This window comes from Loxodonta africana, chromosome 9, assembly GCF_030014295.1.
Source record: "Loxodonta africana isolate mLoxAfr1 chromosome 9, mLoxAfr1.hap2, whole genome shotgun sequence".
In the NCBI taxonomy this organism is placed as follows: domain Eukaryota; kingdom Metazoa; phylum Chordata; class Mammalia; order Proboscidea; family Elephantidae; genus Loxodonta; species Loxodonta africana.
The window spans coordinates 44,121,566-44,143,051 of NC_087350.1; the positions used below are offsets into that span (position 1 = coordinate 44,121,566).

Sequence of the window (21,486 nt, forward strand, 5' to 3'; positions counted from 1 at the left end):
ACAGCAGCAAATAGTGCTCAGATGGCATCTAACGCTCTGGCCCAGCAGAGGAACTGAGGACACAGGTAAGGCTCAATTGACATTACTGGCTCCAAAAGCAAGCTGTTCCCTAAGATGAGACCCCTGGGTCTGTGATGACCTTGGGCCAATGTGCCGAGCCCAAACCCCTGATACTCACCTTGGCTGCTACTCTCCCAAATCTCAGTGCCCAGGCCGTTGCCAGGCACAGTTACATCCCCTTGCTCCAGGCATAAGTTGTTCTGCTTTTTAGCAAAGCGAGGGGGAATTCGGGAGGAAAGGCCTCGACCTTTGACAGGCACCTAAAGGGGAGGGAAAAAGTTGATGATGTAGCCCAGCCTAGACATTAGGCATGAAGAATTTAAAATTCTCCCCAGGAAAAGTACCCTGGACACCAAAACCACCCCTGAAACTGCTCCAGAGATGCTTGACGAGTCAACAGTTTCTCTCTCAATCCATTTCCCTTGCCTTCTCCAGATGTCAACCAGTCTTAACTGCAATGCCAACCAAAGCACCCCCGGAAAAGCCTGACAGGCTTATAGTGCAATGGACGGTGGTGTGCACCCCAATGGTGGGGGCCAAGTGTGACATCATTTTAGTTACAGGATCCCGTTCCTCATGACTTCCAGGGTCACAACCCTCATTCCACTTAGGTCAGAGCACAGTGAAAGGATAACAGCCTTATGAGGCTGATGGAGGTTTGAATCCAGCTCAATCATGTTTCAGCTGAATCATTTTGAACAAGTTACCCTCTCTGAGACACGATTTCGTCTGTAGAATAGGGACAACATCACCTACACCCACAAGGCTATGCTTAAGACCGGATGCCAGGAAGCAGTCTACACTCAGTAAGTACCCCCTTCCTCTCTTCTGCTTCACTCTCCATCAGAATTCTCTTATCCTTCTGGCTCCAGTTTCCTCTGGCATCAGGCTGCCCACCCGCCATTACTCCTACCTCGCCCCACACCCTCTTACCTGCACGGCTTGCTCCTTCTTTCTTCTCTCTTCCTCCAGCAGGCGGCGCTGCTTCTTGGTCAGGACTTCGATGAAGCCTTCACCCACCATAGAGCCCACCTCACTCTCCTCCCCGGGGCTGGACCCGCAATTTTCAATGATGGCATCTGAACCAAGATTTCATGAGAAGGGACAGTGTTTCCATTCATCAGAAGCCAAGAATAACCCAACCCGACAGGCACCTGGTGTCTAAGGACAGGCAAGGCTCAGGCTAGGCAGCAATCGGCTTAATACTGCCAAGGAGCTGCGGTGTATTCACCAGGGTCCTCAGAAACCTATCCAGGACTTCCACACCCTCCTACACCCCCTATGAATAACACATCGCTACACCTCAAACTAGAGAAGAGGGCTGGGTAGTTTGAAGGCTAAGGAAACAGTCTCTGGAGACAGACACACTTAAACCCTAGCTCTGCCACTAGCCACCTGTGTGACCTCGGGCAAACCACTGAACGTTTCTGAGCCTCAGGCTCCCCTCTGTAAAACTGGAATCAGTATAGCTATTATGGGATTCAGTGAGGCCATGAGCAAGGAGGGCAGAGACCTGGTTTGTTTTGCTCACCACTGTAGCCCCAGAAATTAGCCTAGTGCCTGCCAGAGCAGTCCCTCAGAAGCTAACACATTCAGTGAAGGGGCAAACTCAGCAACCCGAGAAGACTGCTGTAGCCCTTGGTTTTGCTCAGGTTTTTCTTCCCCATAAAGATGTGAGAGTGACCAGACTCACTTCCATAGTTCAGATCAAACTGTTTCATGGTCTCTCCCTGCTCGCCTGCCCTCTGAGCAGCCAGCTTGGCCTCCTTCTCTGCCTTCTTACTGGAGGCTTCAGGAATGTCACAGTTGGCATGACCTGCCCGCTCCAGGGTATAGGGCGAGTGGCCGCTCCCACTGCTACAGCCACCAAGACCTCCAGGCAAAGCCTCTTCTGGGGATCTATAAAGGAAAGAAGAACTTGTTAGCTCAGAAAGACCAGAGGCCGGGAAAGAGAGTGAAGAAAAAAAATCACATACGCACACAAACATAGCACCCTGGTCTGGCCTTCTTGGCAGTACAGCAACTTGGGTCTATGTCTGTCTTTCCTGGTTTGTACAGTAGGGGCTGCTCACCAACAGTGGTGTGCCCACATGCAAACACACACATGGGGTCACCCTTGCTGACTGTGCTTCGGCAGAGCACTGCCTGCTCATGGGAAAAAGCTGCTCCTGCCCAGGGCTCAGTACTTCTCTTCTTTCCTACTGCAGGCCAAAGTCAGTAGGATAGCAGAAAGGGGGAGACAAAGACGCAAGAATGCTCAGAACAGAGCCACAGAGCTTTCTTATACACGAGGCTCTGACCAGCAAGGAGCCCCAGTCTTTCTCAGTAGGAAGGTCAGCTGGTAAGGCCCTTGGGGGCAGAAATCAGAAGCAAGGCCAAGGCTCTATATCTGGAACAGGGAAAGCTAGGCTAGACCGACGCCTGAAAAAACTTGGCATTCTCCCCTACTTCTTTCTTTGGAAGTATAATTATGTCTGGGTTTCTGTGCTTTGGATTCTAAGGAGAAGGTGGGAGGTGGGAACAAGCTTCCCTGGTGTCCCAAGGGCAGGGCTGGCCTCAGCACATCCTTCATCCCCACCGTCTGAGGCACAGGCTGTGCAAGACCAATAAATGCTGGCTGTACAAGCTAGTCTGTCCATGTGGTTTCCTCTCTCCTCAAAACTGGGGACAGCCTGTGGGCAACAAGCTGACACTAAGCACAGGCCATCTACTTCAGGGCCTCTAATTCCAGAAAAAAGAGGCTTATCAAGTCTTCAGGGAGCCCAATCCCCTCTGCTATTGCCTGCCTCTTACCATGCTAAGGGGGCAATCCCAGAAGCAGTGCTGTGGCTCCTCATCGCCAAGGAAAAGAGCTGCTTGGGGAAGAGCCACCTCAGTGGGGCCAGAGGCCTGCCATGCTCCACCAGGCTGCGGCCTGGCAGAAGCCCTGCAGCAGAGGCATCTGGTGGACTGACTGGGGCCCACCAGGCTCCCTGCAAGGCACTCCTCCTCCTGCTACAGGGACTCCAAGGACACATATGGAGGCTATACTGTTGGGATAGGTGTTAGGAACACAGCTACAAGTGAATCACTCAGGTGGGGACTACTGCTCTGGTTTTGTTTTTCAAGCCACAACAACCACACAAAAAAACAAAAAACAAAAAACACACACCACAAGAGAAGCAGACAAGCAATGTGAGAGCAAGTGATGGAGACGCTCACATACAATGGCCTTGGTGGGAGGCTGCCTTCTGGGCACAACAAGAGGTAAAGAGCTGGGAGCACCTGACACATGGCAGAATATTCATGCATGAAGTGCTGCTTAAAAAAAACTGGCTTAATCACAGAACAAAAAATAAAAAGTAAAAAAAGGACCTGGGTTTGGTTTTATTTTACCTTTTGGCTTTCAAAGGCGTCCCATTCTGCTGGCTCTCATAGCGGGGAGAGGTCTCACCACCACCTGGCCTAACGGACTTCTCCCCAAACCCTCCAGGCTCCAGCTTTCGGCTCTGTCTGTCAACCAGGGGTCTCTGGCTAGAGAAGCTTCTCTTGGCCAACTCCTTCTTCTCACCCAAACTGGCTCCAGACAGGCCACTGTCCACCTGGGAGTCCGGCTCAGGCATGTGGCCTTCTCGCCGCTCCCGCCTCTCACTGAAGTCACTGCTCTCGGAGGCCGTTTCCCACTCTTCATTGGCGTGATCAGAGGAGTTCTGGTACGAGAGTTCAGGGGACCGGTGTCCCACAGCACTGCTCTTATCCCCAGGACAGAGTTTGGACCTGCATGGCCACTGACCTGCCAGCAAGTGGGGTTCCTCCTCAGGCCCCCACAGGCCCAAAGATTCACGCTCTTGCCTGAGGCGCCGGAAGCGAGGGGGCTTGTCTTGGCGTGGGGGGCGCCTTCTCCGGAAGGGCCGGTTCTCTGTATTTTCAGAATCTGCCACGTGGTCGTCCGGGAAGAAGGACCTCTTGTCCTCCAAGCGGCTGTCCTCAAAGCCCTTGCCACCAAATGAGTCAGAATGTCTGTAGGAATCTGGAATATAGTCTCTATCTGTGGATCGCCGGGACCCGCATGTGTCAGAAGAGCTATACTCCTGCCAGGAGTTGCCTGGACTTTTGCTCTGCCAGTGTGGTGACTCCTTGGACACGAAGGTTCTCCGCCCATACCCGCAATTGCTCAGCCTGGGTGGCAGGGCTCGCCCAAAGGCCCGAGGGCCTCGATTCTTAGCATCCAGAGTATTATGGTCATCAGAATACATCTTGTTAGATCGCCAGGAATCTTTAAAGTCGCCTTTCTTTAAGGTGCTCTCCTCCCTTTCCAGGAGGGAGCCTTCATTCCCATTTTCTGAGCCTCTCTGCCGACGCCGCTTGGGAAGTTCTTCGTACTCTGAACCCTCACTGTGAGTCTCGCTGGCAATTCTTCGCCGGGGCTTGGCTCTGGGAAAGTCTTCAGGCTGACTGAACTCGCGTAGTCCCCGGCCTCGGCTGCTTCTTTGGCTGTTGTTATAGAGGCCCCGAGCCCCTGGGATCCCCCCACCACAGACACTGCCTCCATTTCCGCTAGCAGGGCGACCACGGAAGGTGAATTCTCTGAAACCACGGCCTCGGCTCCGGTTCTGCCCTCTGCCTCCGAAGGCCTGCTCCTCATCAATAAAGATCCAGTTACTTCTCTTTGTTGGGGGTACATCGCTGGACTCCCGCGATGGTCTGGTCTCCCAGGCCCTGTCGGGCTTCTCATTCTCTTCAAACTTGTTGGCCTCATGGCCAAAACTAGCAGCGGGTGAATCTTTGTCCTCTAAGACAGAGGTGGAGGAGTTAGCTAGGGTGGGGTCATTCTCTTCATCCTCGTCCTTTTCTGTCTGTCGAACTGGGTCCTTCTCCTTGGCTAGCCGGGTGTTCTCCTCCCCTAATTCCTGCTTCATCTTCTCTAGTTCCTTCTCCTTGTCTTCTACCTTGAGGGCCTTTAGGACAGGTTTCTTTATAGGCCCAGACCTCCGGGTCCGGCCTGTCTGCTCCTGATGCTGGTTCCCAGAGCTCTGGGTTTCGGGAGTCCATTCAGGCTCTGAGGGTGGCTGTTTGTTGGTGTTCCCGTCCTTCTCCCAGGAGGAGGTACTCAAAGATGGCCCATCCCGGGATGTCTCCTTCTCAACACCGTTGACTGTGTCAGTGGCCTTTGGTTGGTGGTTAACGTCCCATTTGTTATACTCTGGCTTTTTCTCAGCTGAAACAAAGTCAGGCTCCAACGGGGAACACCTGAGGTTTGGGGGGTGACTCCCAGGAGCACTCGCCTCCTGAACATTTTCTTGGGGTGGAAACAAAAGCTCCTGGCCTATTCTTTGAGAAGAGATACAGCTGTCAAAGTCTGCTTGGGCCTTCTTGTCAAAAGCACTCAAGTATTCCTCCCCTCTCTCCTCAAAGAGATCGCGCTGGGCACTTACGCCCCCTGACCTTCCAGGTGAGGCAGAGTAAGAGCTTTCATTCCTGAAAAGGAACCAGAAAAATCAGTCAATGTGATTGGAGCCTGGTTCCTGGTTTCCATGCTGAACACAGAGCTTAGTTTAAAAAAAAAAAAAAAAAAACTTAAAAAAGAGAAAAAGAAAAAACATAAGCACCAACATTTGCTCTATCTTTAAACATGTCTCGGAGCTGCTGGGCCATGGACTGGTCGGTGCCCCCTGGAGTCCGTAAGAGTGAAGAATGCAGTGGCTGCCGGGTAGACTCAGCGTGCCACCCTGGAGACAGAGAGGAGCTGGGGAGATCCTCTGGTTCAAGGAATAAGCTGGAGCCTGAGAGTCCGTGAAGAGTCTGGGGCACTGGGATGGCAAAACCGCCGGGCCGGCAGAGCCAGCTTTCTTTATTTCCACAGGAACGATCCATGACCTGCGCTCTCAACCCCACCTGCCCTGTGAGGTCCGCCCCTGCCCCAACTTGCCCCTTGCCCAAGGTTCCACTCCACCAGATTTGCCCTTGGCCCCAGGGTTTCTCCTTGGCCCCAGGGTTTCTCCTTGGCCTTCAGTCCTGCCATCAGATAGGAGCCTCTCACACAAAAGCATTCAAGCAATCCTATCAAACTCTCCTTCCCTAAAGGGCACTGCAATCCATTCAGAGGTGCCCCCTTTCCCCCTGGGCAGTGTCTCCTGGGATAGTGCCTCTTCCCAGAGCCCCCCTCCATTTCGGACTTCGAAACTCTTCCTTCAGTTGCAGGTCAGAAGCACCAAGTAGTTTCGTCTCACCTGACATGCACGTCCATGGCCAAAGTGTCGTTTGATTTCGGATGGGGGAGTGAGTATCCCTTGTTCTGCAATGCCATGTAACCCTCTGGACTCCACAGAGGGGCTGGCTCAATGGCAGTCACTTTTCTTTCTTGGAGTGGGGGCACACAGTTCTGTTCCTCAGAGCGACAGCCAGTCCCATTGAGGGAATCTTGGGGCATCATGGGTTTCATCAGTCCTGAAGAAAGCAAAGAACTTATCCATATCATCTCATTTACACAGCCCTGCCCCAGTCTCAGGGTGAACCAAAGGCTCAAAGGAGACAACAGCTGTCCTGACTGGCCATGTGAACACAGCTTCCCACCTGCTTAGGCACCATTGAGTTCTTAATCTTTCCTAACCAGAGACACGTTGAAGGCACACATGCATGCAATTTCAAGTAAAAGACCTGTGAAGTCCAATCTTAGCTCCAGACTAAGAACCCCTGTGTTGAAGAGCACCTAAAGCTGACAAAAGGAAATTGGAAACCTCAAACTAGAGGGAGTTCACTGGTATCAGCCAAAAAGTTAGAGGAGGCTAGTCAATCAGCACTAACAATTTCTATGCAAGCAGAGATACCTGAGAGTTTTTTAGCACAGATACAATGAAGATAAACTATGCATCAGAGAGCTTACAAGGAACAAGTTAGTATTTGCTGGCTCAAAATCCCTGCAAGCAGATTTAGGCCAGGATTTTGGTTCTGCTTCCTTTTATTTCTAACCCCTAAGACTAACAGCAACGTTTCACACTTTCGTATGGCAAAGAGGTGAGGTGGGGGAGGAGGATACAAAAATGACAATAAACTGTTAACTGTGGATTAGGCCAAAGATGACAGCTCAGTCTACCAGATATAACTAGCGAGGAAACCTGGACAAATCATTTGTCCTCTCTGGTCTCTTTGTCCATGTCTATGAAAAAAGGGATTAAATGAAGGGGTCAGGTTAGCACAGATAGCATTAAAGATCTCTTTGGGTCCAAATGTACATGGGAAAAAAGATCTGATTTTTCAAACACTTGCTCTACACAGCTTATAAACAGACAAAAAGTTTAAGATAATTTGGTCAGTCAAGCGGTTCTGTATTAGGTCACTGGTGTCAAGCTTAGGTTTAGCCATGGAATGCTATGATCAAAGGCTATTGATACACAACCCCAATAAAAGTCAGATTCAAGTGGAAATAGGGACCCCTCTCTGGAACCCTAAAATTATATACCATCTAGCAAGTGTTCACCATGATAGGCTAAACTCTGTCCCACACTGTACCTGAACCTGTTTCTGGCTATACAGCAGACCATAACCTGAAGAACCCACCTGCCACAAAAACGCTGAACAAAATATATCAAGCATTTTATCTGCAGAGATGCATTCACAAGAAAATGGGAAATCCCCAAGGAGCTGAAAACCATAGCTCTAGGCATTAGAGTTGGTGTTGAGGCTGCCCCAGTGAGGAAGGTGAGGGAACCTCTCAGTCTTTGTAATCTGGGGGGTTGGGCTTTCACATCTTTACAGACAGGGAACGAGACCTTCCTGCACAAGGCAGATACACAAATGAGACGCAGCTAAAAACAAAGAACCTCATGGGCTCAGATACCTAGCAACATTTCTAGCCACCTGGAGACAGGTCCTGAGAGCTTCAAAGACACCGATAATCAAACTAGATCACACAACCAGCCTGTTTGGCATATCAAAGCAAAACAAGAAGCTAGGAAACAGGAAGCAAGCATTAAATAAATTAGTATTTATTGATGGCTCAGAGACAACAGTCAATATCAAATCACATAAAGAGATGGGCCATGATGGCTTTAGCAAACTACCAAAACAAAGAATCAAGAAACCTTCCAGAGGAAGAAAATTTCCTGGAATCACCGGAGGTAGAATTCAAAAGATTAATATACAGAACTCTTCAAGAGATTAGGAAGGAGATCAGTCAAAACACAAAACAAGCCAAGGAACGCACAAAGCAATAGAGGAACTTAAGAAGGTTATACAAGAGCACAATGACAAATTTAACAGGCTGCAAGAATTCATAGAGAGGCAGCAAAAGAAATCCAGAAGATTAACAATAAAATTTCAGAATTTGACAACTTGATACACAGTCACAGGAGCAGAATTAAGGCAATGGAAGTCAGATTAGTGAAACTGAAGATAAAGCACTTGCCAACAACTTATTTGAGGAAAAATCAGATAAAAGAATTAAAAAAAATGAAGAAACCCTAAGAATTATGTGGCACTCCTGAGTACCAGAACAGCGGGGATAACAGAAAATACAGAGGAAATTGTTGAAGATTTTTTAGCAGAAAACTTCCCTGATATCATGCAAGATGAGAAGATATCTATCCAAGAAGTTCATCGAACCCCACGCAAGGTGGATCCCAAAAGAAAGTCACTAAGACATATTATAATGAAACTTGCCAAAACCAAATATAAAGAGAGAATTTTAAGAGCAGCTAGGGAGAAAGGAAAAGTCATCTACAAAGGAAAGTCAGTAAGACTAAGCTCAGACTACTCAGCAGAAACCATGCAGGCAAGAAGGCAATGGGATGACATATATAAAGCCTTGAAGGAAAAACAAATTGCCAGTCAAGAATTATATACCCAGCAAAACTGTCTCTCAAATATGATGGCGAAATTAGGGCATTTCCCGATAAAGAGAAGTTTAGGGAAATTGTAAAAAACAAATGAAAATTACAAGCAATACTAGAGGGAGTCCTCCGGTTAGAAAATCAGTAACATCAGATGACAACCCAAGACTAGAACACAGAACAGACCAACCAGATATCAACCCAGATAGGGAAGCCACAAAAATAAATCAAAGCTAAAACACTGAAAATAGGGAAACACAGACATCAATATGTAAAAGATGACAGCATTAAAATAAAAAAGAAGGACTAAATAATGTAGTCATAGATCTTTCACATGGAGAGAAGTCAAGGTGATGTAAACAAATAAAAGACTGGTATAAACTTAGAAAGACAGGGATAAATATTAAGGTAACCACAAAGGAAACCAACAATCCTACACATCAAAAAAAAAAAAAGAAAAATGTAAAGACTCAGCAGATACAAAATCAACAACAATGAAAAAGAGGAAAAGAAAATACATAAAGAAAAACAACTCAGTACAGAAAATTAAATGGAACAAACTGTCAACAACATACACAAAAAAGACATCAAAATGACAGCATTAAACTCATACCTATCAATCATTACGTTGAATGTAAATGGACTAAATGCACCAATAAAGAGGCAGAGAGTGGCAGAATGGATAAAAACAAAGAACCTCAAAGAGCGACACCCTTAACTAAAAGGCAGATTAGAAAAATATATGCTCTTTAGTATAGGGAAACAACAAGTCAACCAGTCTGTATTGGCCTAAGCCAGGGTAGGGAAAAATAATCCCCCCAGGAAATTCAAACTACGTATGTCTGCTTTCGCGTAGACTTGGGAAGGGGTTAAGACTTTTATCCCTAGGATGGTCCAGAAATCTCCCAAGTTAGCATAAAAAGTGGCTCTGGGTTGGTGATACCCCTAGGGCACCAGCAAAAGCTAACATAAACCCACTCTGGAGGGATATACCCTCTACCTAGGCCTACTGAATCCCCACAGATAAAGGTCACAATCCAAATTAATCAGAACACTTGCCGAAGTAATCCACTGTGAGTCCACAGAGACAATCAACAGGATTAAATTCTTCCCCAAGAACTTCAGTTAACAAAACAACCTATTAAAGACTAAAAATTTGTTTCAAATGACTAAAAGCAAAAAATAAGGAATTAACAAAAACATAAGACATGAAAAAAATTTTTTGAAAAAAATTCTAGTAATAAAAATATATTGCCACTGAAATGAAAAGCTCATTGGACAGTAAAAAAGCAGATTAGACACAGCTTTAGAAAGAAATGAACTGAAAAATAGTTGTGACGCAATTTACCAGAAGGAAACACAAAGATAATCTTTTCCGGAGACATGGAAGATAGAATGAGAAGGTAACAAAATAAATCTGGTTGAAGGCCTAGAAATAAAGAGAATGAGAAGAGGCAATATCTGAAGTGATAGAGGATTTTCCCAAGCTAATGAAGACATAAATGCTTAGATTCCAGCACAGTAAATTCTAAGCAGAATAAAATGCAGATAGATATATATACCTAGACATAACACAACAAGACAGAACTCAGAATACCAAAGACAAAGAGAAGATCTTAAAAGCTGCTAAAGAAAAAACTGAGTAGATTACCCAGGAAGAAATCCAATCGCAGCAGTAACAGAAGCCAGAAGAAAATGGAATACTATTTTCACAGTACAGTAATCTCCCTTCATTCGTGTTTTTACCTTCCACTGTTTCAGTTACCCGCAGTCAACTGTGGTACAAAAATGTTAAGTGAGTAGCATGGAAATCTCGCAGTCTTGCTCCATCCTGCCTGGGAACTACATCACGTAACTTTCATTAAAGTATATTGTTATAATTGTTCTATTTTATTATTACTGTTGTTAATCTCTTACTGTGCCTAATTTACAAATTAAACTTTATCATAGGTATGCATGTATAGGACAAAACATATAGGATTCGCAGTTTCAGTTATCTGCGTGCGGGGGGGAGGCTGGGGTCAGGAGGATGAGGGGGTGTCTTGGAACATATCCCGTGCAGATAAGGGAGGACTACTGTGCTGAAGGAAATTAATTGCCAACCTAGAATCTATCTACACAGCTACAACACTATTCAAACTATTCAAGAGTAAGGGTAAAATAAAGCCTTTTTCAAAGATAATCTACTGACAAAAACCTGTCCTGAAGAACTGCTAGAGAATTAATTTTATAAAGAAACAAATTAAATCCAGACGGAAGGAAGGAGGGAAGATGCAAGAAGGAAAGAGAAGCAAACAACCTGGTAAACATACAGGCAAACCTGAACAAGCACAGCCTAAGACAAAAATAATAACGATGAATTTGGAGGGCACAAAAACAAAGAACTAAAATTCTAGGCAAAAATAACACACAAGACCAAAGGAGGTTATCAGTGTTCAGGAGAAAAAGATACTAACTTTTTGCTAAGTCAAAGGTGCATGTCAGAATTTTAAAGTAACCACTAAAATAGAACAGAATGTAGAAGAAAAACAAAAAGGAATAGGGAAATTCAAGAAAACGCAAAAAGGGAAAGCATAGAAAGAGGGTAAACAGAAAAGTATAAAATAAGATGGTAGGAAAATACAAATATAATAATCCCAATAATGCTAAAGGACCAACTCTAGCAATTAAAAGTCACAGATTTTGAGAAAGGATAAAACCATATACACCTTGTAGCTACAAAATGCACTCCCAGAAAATAAGTGCTCAGAAAGGCTGACAGTAGAAGGTTGGAAAAAAAGATACCAGATAAATACTAACCATAAAAATCTATAATAATTACATTAATACCAGACAAAGTAGACATTAAAGGTGGAAAGCACTATTAAATATAACAAAGGTGCTACCTAATGCTAGAAGGAACAGTTCTGAACCAAGACGTAAGTGCATGTAGGTAGATATAGTAAAAACCGAAAGGCTGACAACTAAGACTTGACAAACCTATAATCATAGCAGAAGATTTTAGTGCACCGGTTAGTAACTGACCAAGGGGATAAAAAATTGTAATGATCCAGATATTTGCACAACACAATTAACAAGCTCAGTTTAGTGGACTACATCCAGTTGGAGCATACATAGTTCTTTCAAGCAAAATCGAATGTCTTAAAAAGAAAAAATTACCGTGTAACAAGCTCACAAAGAAAATCTCCCAAATTTCACACACTCTAGATCAGGGGTTGGCATATAGCCTTCAAGCTAAATCCAGTCTACAGCCTCTTTTTGTAAATGACGTTTCACTGGGTCATAGACACACTCATTCGTCTATATACTTACTGTTTACGGCTGCTTTTGTTCTATAACAGCAGACTTGAGCAGTTGCTCTGGCCATTTATAGAAGTTTCCTGAACCCTTGTCTAGACCATACAGACCATATTATCTGACCACAAAGCAACTAGTACGTTAGAAATTATTACCATAAAAATAACCTTAAAACCCTATTTGGAAATTTAAAAGTTATCAGCCATAACAAATAATCAAAATTAGACTAACATTTAGAACAATAATAAAAATGTAAGATGCAGTTCAGGCGATACTTAGAAGAAATATATAGCCTTAAATGTTTACACCAGGAAAAGCCTGGTTATTAATGAGTTAAGCATCTAACATAATTACTGTAGTCAGAAAAAGAACAGGATAAATTCAAAGGAAATAGAAGTAAGAAAAGAGCAGAGACTGAAATAAGCAAACAAAAAACAAAACAATTACAAAACCCTGAATAAGAAAGGGTTTTAAGACATTGGACAAATGTTGCCAAACACTAATCTAGAGGGAAAAAAGATGATACAAATAACATTAAGGATGGAAAGGGGACAAAATAACATAGCAGAGATCTAAAAATTAATGAAAGTAATGTATAATGCATGACCTTTGCAACAGGTCCTGTTATTGTATCCTCATTTGGCAAACAAGGAAACTAAAACTCAGGCTGGTCAGATGCCTTGCCAAAACAGCCAGAATTGGAATCCAGTCTGGTCCATCTAACTCTCGAGATGACACTCTTAACCATCACACTATCCTTAGCTCTGCAGGTATGAACCACTAGACCACAGTGAATTACCTGAAGGATGTAGGGCTGAGGGATAGAAATCGACTGGAGTCCGAGTAGGCGTGATTCGTGGGTCCATGTAGGAAGGCATCATCATCCACCTGGGGTCGAAGCCCAGCATCTGTGGGTGGTGCGGGTAAAAGGTACGCTGCGGGTGGGAAGGCGGAGGGTACACGGGTTGCCAGTGCTGCATCTTGTACAGCTGCTCCTGGCCAGGGAGGAAGAAAAGCCTGGTTAGACACTTGCTGCTGGGTGCAGGGATGCCACCCACCTGCACACTCTTCTAGCTTTCCAGCAGGTGGCACAGAATGCCCACCTGGAACAGATGGTCGAAGAGGGAAGGGGTGGGCAGCTACTCAAAAGGGAGACCTCAGTGTACTATGGCTTTTAGGCTGGGGTCTCTCTCCCAAAACAGGCCATTATCAGAACAGTACCGACATACTCCTCTGCTCCACAAGACAGGCCAGATTTTCATTTATATCAGTCTCCTGGAATTGGCCAATTGACCAGCACATCTCCCAATAAATCTCTGGATGCTGGCCACTTCTCTCCGTTTCTACAACCACTACCTGAAGACAGTTATCATCCTCTGCCTAGACAACTAGAAAATCCTCTTCAATTCATTCTCCACATGCAACTAGAGTGATGTTTTTGACAAACACACACACACACACACACACACAGATTATGTTGGCCCCTGCTTAAGAACCTTTAATAGTTCTCCACTGCTCTCTACACCAAAGCCTCAATGTAACCTACAGGGTCCTGCGGGATCTTGGTCCCTCTACCTCTCTACCCGCAACGCACATGACTGCCCTCCACTTTCTGCTCCAACGGGACTACATGCTTGCCTGCCCATCCACTTTAGGACGTGGTTAACACCAGCCTTTCTGTCTGACAGGTTCCCCTTTCTCCCATCTCCAAACTTGGCTCACCCTTAGTCTTTCTTTAGGTTTCTGCTAAAAACAAATGAATAAAACATGTCCTCTGGGAAGCCTGTCACAACACCCTGGTCTCATAGCACTGATTTTTCTCCTTTGTAGCACTAACAATAGCTTATTATTTTTGTTGCCAGTTCCCCTCGCTAAATTCTAAGAGACTCTGCATACCTAGTTCCCTGTGGCATCCTTGGCCCCTTGCACCACACTTGGTACATAGAAGGTACAAAAAAATTTTTACATGAACGATCATAAAGAATTAATCAAAAGAACATTCAAAATCAAAGCCCTTGATTCAGAGAGTTCATCTTAGACCCTGCTCTACTCCACCAGCGCCTCCCAGGCACGACCTCCTGAGGTGAACCCTACCTCAGCGTTCTAGCAGGTCTCCGTGCTGAGTCACACTACGAGGACAGCCTACCCAATGTGCCTTCAGCACCCACCCTGTCAGTGTGTAAAGAGAAAAAGGCTGCCCAACCAGCCCGGCAGGCCAAGGCAACGGTAGGCCGGATTCCCCATGCAGACAGTTCCTGCTGGCACTCACGGCACCTTCTAGGAGCACTCAGTGATGCAGCTCATCAATCAACAGACTTCAGTTACTAACCCTCCCAGTCCACCAGAGGAGGCTGCTGGTCTCTACCCCACAGCTCCTCCTCCTGCACAGGCCCTAGGATCTCCAGGGAATCTGGCCAGATAGTCTGTTCACCAGACTCGTTCAGGCTGCCCTAATGCTGACAGATTTCTTTGTATTCTTAAGGAAGGATTTACCCATCACTGCTCTTCCCCAGGTCAGAAACGCTAGCTATAGCAACTGTTACTGCTGTGTTTAGCTCGAGTTACTCCAGAGATCCACTGAATCAGTAATTCTACGCCAGGTTCACAAGCAGTTGCACAGCACTCACTTACACTGCAGCTGTAAAAGCACAATTAATGTAATTCTTCCTGTGTCAAACACAGGACCTGGTGTGAGCCCCTGGAATGCTTCCTAGAGTCCAAAGAGGATCTGGGGTAAAGGTTCTAAAGGAAACTAAAGAGCTGCTGCTAAAAGGCTTAAGACCTTTATTGTTTCCCAGGGTACACGTTTGAAACACTGTAAGTTATTATCAATAGTAAGTTCTTGCACAGGTAGCTGTCAGGCATGCACTTAGTGCGCTAAGTGCTATCCAAGTATCATCTCAGTTTCCAACCAAAAGGGCTTGTTAAACAGTACCCATCTGTTCCTCCCAACTGGGCCAGATTACCAGCACTACAAGACACTGGTTTTACCCGCCATTCCCACATGATCTTCTTCAGGGCAAAAAGTAGGTCGCTTTTAAGGTTTATGAAATGTCAATAATGGTAATGATACTAATACTGATGAGCCAGCTTACAGGCGTCACTTTACGAAACCCTCACAGCCACGCAGGACAGCAGGTATTCATTCCTGAAGGTCAATAAACCCCAACATGGGTTTTATTCATTCACAGGGGCCTCTATCATTTAGAGAAATAAATAGCGGCCAGGGACTGATCCACCAACGTCACAAATTCTGAGGTGCAACTCTTAGTATCTCTGCTGGTGCTGCTCAGTATTTGGGTCTGTTTACCCTCTAAATGTCTTATCTGTTTACCTGTTGTTGTTGTTGTTGCTGCTGCTGCTGCTGCTGCTGCTGGCGCTGGAATCTGGGAGGAAGTGACTTCTGATATTTGCTGAACTCCTGTGCAGGGGACCCAGCCTCCCTGGCCTCTTCCTCGTTGCTGTTGCTCTGGGCAGCAGGAGGAGCAGTTGGTGCTTCTTCTGAAAATGTGTTGGGGGCTTCCTGGGCAGGGAACTCTGGGGAACCTAAAGAACGAACCACCAGAGAAATTGCTGCGGTAGGCTCATAAATGCTCTGCCAACCAAACACTTAACAGAGCAGCTGCAGTGCACGCTGAACACCCAGACCCACCCTGGATCTAAAGATTGAGCCCTCAGGGCCGTTTGGAGAACCAGCATTAACTAGCCACATTCACAATTCTGCTCCCTAGTCTCTCCATCACCCATTTGAAATAAATTCTCTAAGACTCTCATAGTCTTCAAAGTTTAATGAAACGAAGTCAGAAGGAAAGTTGCAAATTTCTCTAAGTACCCTGGCTGAATGGCACAGATGACTGACTGTTAGGTGACAAATAAGACCTCCACCTAAGAAGTTTACAGGGACTGAAACAAACACTGTGCCCTTATCTCTTAGCAAGAACGCTGATCATATTCTTTAAAACTGCTACCAGAGATACTCTCCGTTATACAGTACTGTTCAATGTCTCCTCCATCTGTGTGATCAAGGCCTCTTAGAATTAACGCCAGGAAAAAGTTACTGTAACAAGCAAGTGGGCTGCTTTTAGTTCCATGGATAAGAATCCTATGCCTTTATTAAAGGCCTCTAGCGCTTGTACCTTTGATTGAGTATTGGTAATAATGGTAAGAGTGATAATGATGATAAAATTAATACTACCAGTAAGCACCTGCATGCTTTCTCCATACCGGTAACCATGCAAAGTGCTGGTAGGTCCATACTATCATCTTTCTTTTTATAGATGAGGCCACAGGCTCCAGAGAGGACAGAAGCTTAGCCACTTAGTTTAAGATGCTGAAATAGGATCTGAACCCAGGCACTTGACTCCAGAGCCTAAAGTACTGATGCCTCCCAATATTATCTGTAAGCTATGAATTCTGCTGAGAAGTAGGTAAGATGCAATGAGCCAATAAAAACAGCCCAGGGTTTCCAATCTGTGAGCTGAGGGCCTGCCTCTTACCTTTGTGAACGGCAGGGCCATTCTCCTGGAAGGGCACCTTCTCAGTGCCTGGCGATCGGGGGGCTTCCTTTTCCACCTGCTTCTGGGCCTCACTCGCCTTCTGGGCTTGCTTACACTTTTGGTCCAGCTGTTTGAGTTTGGCAGCACAGGCAGCCAACCTCTCTTCCCGAGCTCGGCGCTCCTCTTCTTCTCGGCGCTTGCGGGCTCGTTCCACAGCCTCAGACATCTCTGACTGGATGAACTTTTGTCGCGGGGGTGGCTTGTCCTCTTTATCCTCAGTGGATTGCTGCCGGAACATGCTGCCCATTGAGGACTTCTGCCAAGAGAAGGAAGTTCCTGATGAAACGGTAGGTCAAAAACCCAGGAGACAGGGGGCACCACAATTTTGGGATCAGGTCTCCTTCCCAAGATCCTTGAGCACCTTCAAGAGGCTGCACAGTGATTGCAATAAGTAGACCTGTATCTGGAGACCTGGTGGCGCCAGTGGTTAAGTGTTTGGCTGCTAACCAAAAGGTCAGCAGTTGCAATCCACCAGCTGCTCCTTGGAAATCCTATGGGGCAGTTCTACTATGTCCTATAGGGTCACTACGAGTTGGAATTGACTTGATGGCAACAGGTTTTACTGTACTTGGAAAAAGGCTGGGGAAGTGCCACCTTTCTATACCTTAGTTCCTCATTTGTAAAATGAGGATAACAAAGTAAGCTTTTGGGATTGTGAAGGTGCAGTAAAATAATGTCTGCAGAGCACTCAGCTCTGTGACAGACACACAGGAAACATTAAGTAAATGGAAGCTCTCACCACTGCTAATGGAACTGGATCAGGGCCTCCATGGCTAATTAACAGGTGCAGGAAACCACACGTTCACTGTTCCTTCCTTAGACGAGAGAAAAAAAAAAAAAAAACCTGCTCTACTTCTTCTCATGAAAATATATAAACCTCTGGGCATAAATAGCCATGGAGAAACAGAAATTCACTGATACATGGTTTCAACAAAAAAAGCATTCCTAAAACCATCACTTTTGGACATTTTCCCACTTCTGAGCTTGTTCCTGGTTGCCAGTTACTAGATAATACCAGTGGTGCCAAAGATGCAGTATAAAAACAAAATCTCTCAAGCTTGGGTAGATTTCTCTCTGATTTGCAAGGAGCGAAGCTGCACGTAGAACATAAACAGCACAAATGATAGATAAGTTTAACTGACACCACCCCCCCAAACCAAACCCAGTGCCCTCAAGTCAATTCCAACTCACAGCGACCCTGCAGGACAGAGTAGAACTGCCCCATAGTTTCCAAGGAGCACCTGACAGATTCAAACTGCTGACTCTTTGGTTAGGAGCCATAGCACTTAACCACTACACCACCAGGGTTTCCACTGACCCCCCCCTCTAGTCACTCTGAAATTCCAATGAGATCTGACTACCAAAAAAATATATAATTTCCTGCTCTGAGTGGTAGTTACACAGGTATATACAACAGTCAAAAATCATTAAATAGAAAATATCCCAAATTACACCTTTTCATTGAGTCAATTTCAATTCACAGCGACCCTATAAGACAGAGAAGAACTGCCCTACAGGGTTTTCATGGAGCAGCTGATGGATCTGGCTGACGTTTTGGTTAGCAGCCATAGCTTTTAACCAATGCCCCACCAGGGCTCCACTTATACCTCAATAAAATAAACATGCAACATTTACTGCAAAGATTTTTTTTCCTAAAAATTAACTTCTTATAACCTAGAGACAACTACTGTAATTTTAAAAGATTACAAATTCACAGTTTAGAAGGATGAAGGTACTTTTTATGTAACAGAGTCAGGACCAAAGTAGGCACTTTTTTTTCGCTTTGCCATAGAATATTAGCTTTTTCCCATGCTTTGCAATGAAAATGCATTGTCTTGCTGCATACATATCCCTGATTATTTCCTTCAGATATTTCCCAGAAATGAAGGGGTATACAAGAATCAAAGGGTATACAATCGTCCCTCAGTATGTGTGGGGGATTGGTTCCAGGACCCCTGAGGATACCAAAATCCACAGCAGCTCAAGTCCCTTATAACCAAGACAATGCTGCTTTCACAAATTTTGGTCAGAGCACTCTTTGGGGTGCAAAAATTTATTACATAGATTTTATCATTATTAACTCAATTTTGTGAATTAACTGTGTTGCTATGAAAAGATCAAAGTGAAATCTTTTTTAAAATATTGAACAACCTCATCATGTAAATGAAAAATTGAAATGCAGGGTGATTTCCAAAAAAAGTGTTACTGGTTTTGTTTCACTTCTGTGTTCCCTGTACCTAGTATATTATATTTCTGGCATATAATGGGTACTCAGTGAAAAAAAAAAAAGACTGAAAGTAAAGGGCATTACTTATAAGAAAATACGGAAAAGGAACCCTTTAAATAGCAAAGAACATTGAAAATGGCAAGTTTTACCAAGTGTATTCAAAATAGCATTTTCTCCTCCCCCCACCTCTTTCCTTACTGATTAATTCCATCCTGAAAAGTCATTAGGTGTGGCAAAGGAAGGTAAGCACCTGGTACCAGGGGAGCCAGGGTGGCTCTGAGTGGGTGGTCAGAGACCAAGAAGGACAAGGAAGACATTTGTAAGGAGAGATGGCCCACTAGGGAACTTCAGGGCACCCATATGGGGGGACAGCCTGGAATGGGGGTACTGGAGTCTATGTAGGGTGAGGAAGGCATCTATGCAAGGAGGAGAGGGTGGCAGCAGAAATGAGAGACTGGTCACAAATAGGAGGACTGACTCAGTATAAATATTAGGGACAACGGACACAGATTTCTCACTGTTGGAGAAAAGGAGCTACAAATACAGAAAGGGAGAAAACTAGAATGAATTCTGCGAATTGGACTGGAATTGGAGGTATCAGTCTGAACTCAGGGTTTGCAATACAAACAAACAGAAATGATATCGATGTAAATATGTGTATACATGTGTACGCACACACACACACAAACACATTCCCTAACTCTAACAGCAGTGAGCACTCCTGGCGTCCAGATACTGGTTTCCAAGTACCATTCTTCATTAACATGAACTAGGACTTCTTGGTAAAATGACTGATTCCAGGGCCAAGGCAGGGTAAGGACAAGATAAGCCTGGAGAAATCTTGTTCTGTCAGAAAGCAAGGAGGTGCTCAAAAAAGGATGGCAATGTATAAAAAGGACACAGAAACCAGTATGAAGGGGTTCTCAATGTCCAAAATTAAAGAAACTTGAGTTTCAAAACAAATAATGAGAGTTAACAGATTATAATCCATTTAAATGTAAATAAATGAATGAATGAATTGAAAGTCTGATGAGAAATGGGATATCTGCACAGTCTCAAAGCATCTCCCTGCAAAATTCTTATCAATTAAGAAGCTTTAAAGTGGGAAGCCTAACAGACAGCACCTTCATCAAGTGGTCAAAGTGAACACTTGGGACAAAGGGAAATCAGTCACCGAGTTTGATGCAACGAGAAGGGTCTATCACTTCTAGGAGATCCCTGCCAAAAATAGGTAAATTTAACCTAATCCTGTGGAGGCAGGAGAAAAACCCTATTTCAGAGGCATTCCACAAAATGACTGGCTCTTAACCTTCAAAAGTGTCAAAGTCATGAAAGTTAAGGAAAGACTAAGGAAGTGTTCCAGACTGAAGGAGACTAAATGACAATTAGAGGCAACATATGATTCTGAACTGGATTCTTTTGAAATAAAAAAGGACATTGAGACAATTGGTAAAAAGCTGAATGGGGTCTGAGAATTTGATGGCTACTTTTTTTATTCTGACGGCTGCACTGGGGTTACCTAAAAGGAACGTTCCTTTTGGGGAAGGAGATGTATATCAAAGTGTTCAAGGGTGATAGTGCCCATGGTACCTGATAGTCAGGGCCTGACGCCCAGCTGTGAAGCTTCCTGGAAGGTGGCTGAGGTTCTGGCATCTTTCGGATGACACGGGACATGCCCACTGTTTCGCCCCAGTCTTTTCCTTCTTCTTGGGTACGCTTGGCATCAGCACTGTCCACAGAGCTCATTGACAGCTGCCGCTGCCTTCTAGGGTCCCAACTGTTCCTAGGACAAATCACATTCAGTGTTAGTTTTCCCAGTGAACCCAGGCAAGATCTGACCTTACTAGCTGGGGGCCTTGGGAATTCCAAAGTCAGTTTTCTATGTACCAATTCCCTTCATCACACTAGATGCCCTTAATGGGTGACTAGACATGCCTAGAACACCAAAATTCAACACCAACATTTACCAAGTGATTCATATAAAAAGCTCCAGGCAGGATATTTAACTTCCTACTTTATGCAAAGAAATGCCCAGTAGTAAAGGAGTTCAGAGAAAAGCAGGTAGTTAGGTGTGGCTAATGTGTGTACATGCATGCATGTCCATGGATACATGGTATGGGGAGGTGGAAGAAAGATGAGGCAGGTAAGGTAGATTAGAATATCACAGAAAGGGCAACAACTGCTAGTAACTTCTGACTTGACTTTGTGAGAAACAGAGACCCCATGAAGGTTCTTGATCCATAAGGAAAGACCCATGTTTTTAAAAGATGACTAAGGCACAGTGTGAAGGATAGGATGAAAGGGAGGAGATGAGTTGGGTAACTACTGAATGGTCCAGAAAAGAAAGGATGCTGATCTCAGAAAATGGACAGGAAGGGATGGAATCAGGGAAATTCCAGGAACCATTCATGTATGAGAACATAAAGATTTCAAAGAAGACTCTGAAGCTACGAATTGGGTATCATCAACTAGCATAGAGAACGTTGAAAAAAGAGCAGGTTTAGGGAAGAGGTGGTTTGGACACTCTAAATTTGAGGTG

The 21,486-nt window shown here is 44.9% G+C and overlaps 1 protein-coding gene across 13 annotated transcripts in view; it reads right to left on the minus strand.

Annotated features, from left to right (window-relative positions):
• PRRC2B (proline rich coiled-coil 2B) overlaps window positions 1-21,486 on the minus strand; it is a 90,850-nt gene that overhangs the window by 17,214 nt on the left and 52,150 nt on the right. For 11 of the 13 annotated variants that reach the window (XM_064291313.1, XM_064291309.1, XM_064291308.1 and 8 more), the window contains 9 exons: window positions 20,538-20,730; window positions 16,661-16,976; window positions 15,499-15,710; window positions 12,964-13,159; window positions 6,270-6,486; window positions 3,436-5,517; window positions 1,754-1,959; window positions 994-1,139; window positions 179-320 (listed from right to left, as the gene is read on the minus strand). In XM_064291313.1, the coding sequence (XP_064147383.1) occupies window positions 179-320; window positions 994-1,139; window positions 1,754-1,959; window positions 3,436-5,517; window positions 6,270-6,486; window positions 12,964-13,159; window positions 15,499-15,710; window positions 16,661-16,976; window positions 20,538-20,730 (3,710 nt within the window). The remainder of the gene's footprint in view (window positions 1-178; window positions 321-993; window positions 1,140-1,753; window positions 1,960-3,435; window positions 5,518-6,269; window positions 6,487-12,963; window positions 13,160-15,498; window positions 15,711-16,660; window positions 16,977-20,537; window positions 20,731-21,486) is intronic. The other 2 variants (XM_064291317.1, XM_064291316.1) reach the window with 1 other exon arrangement.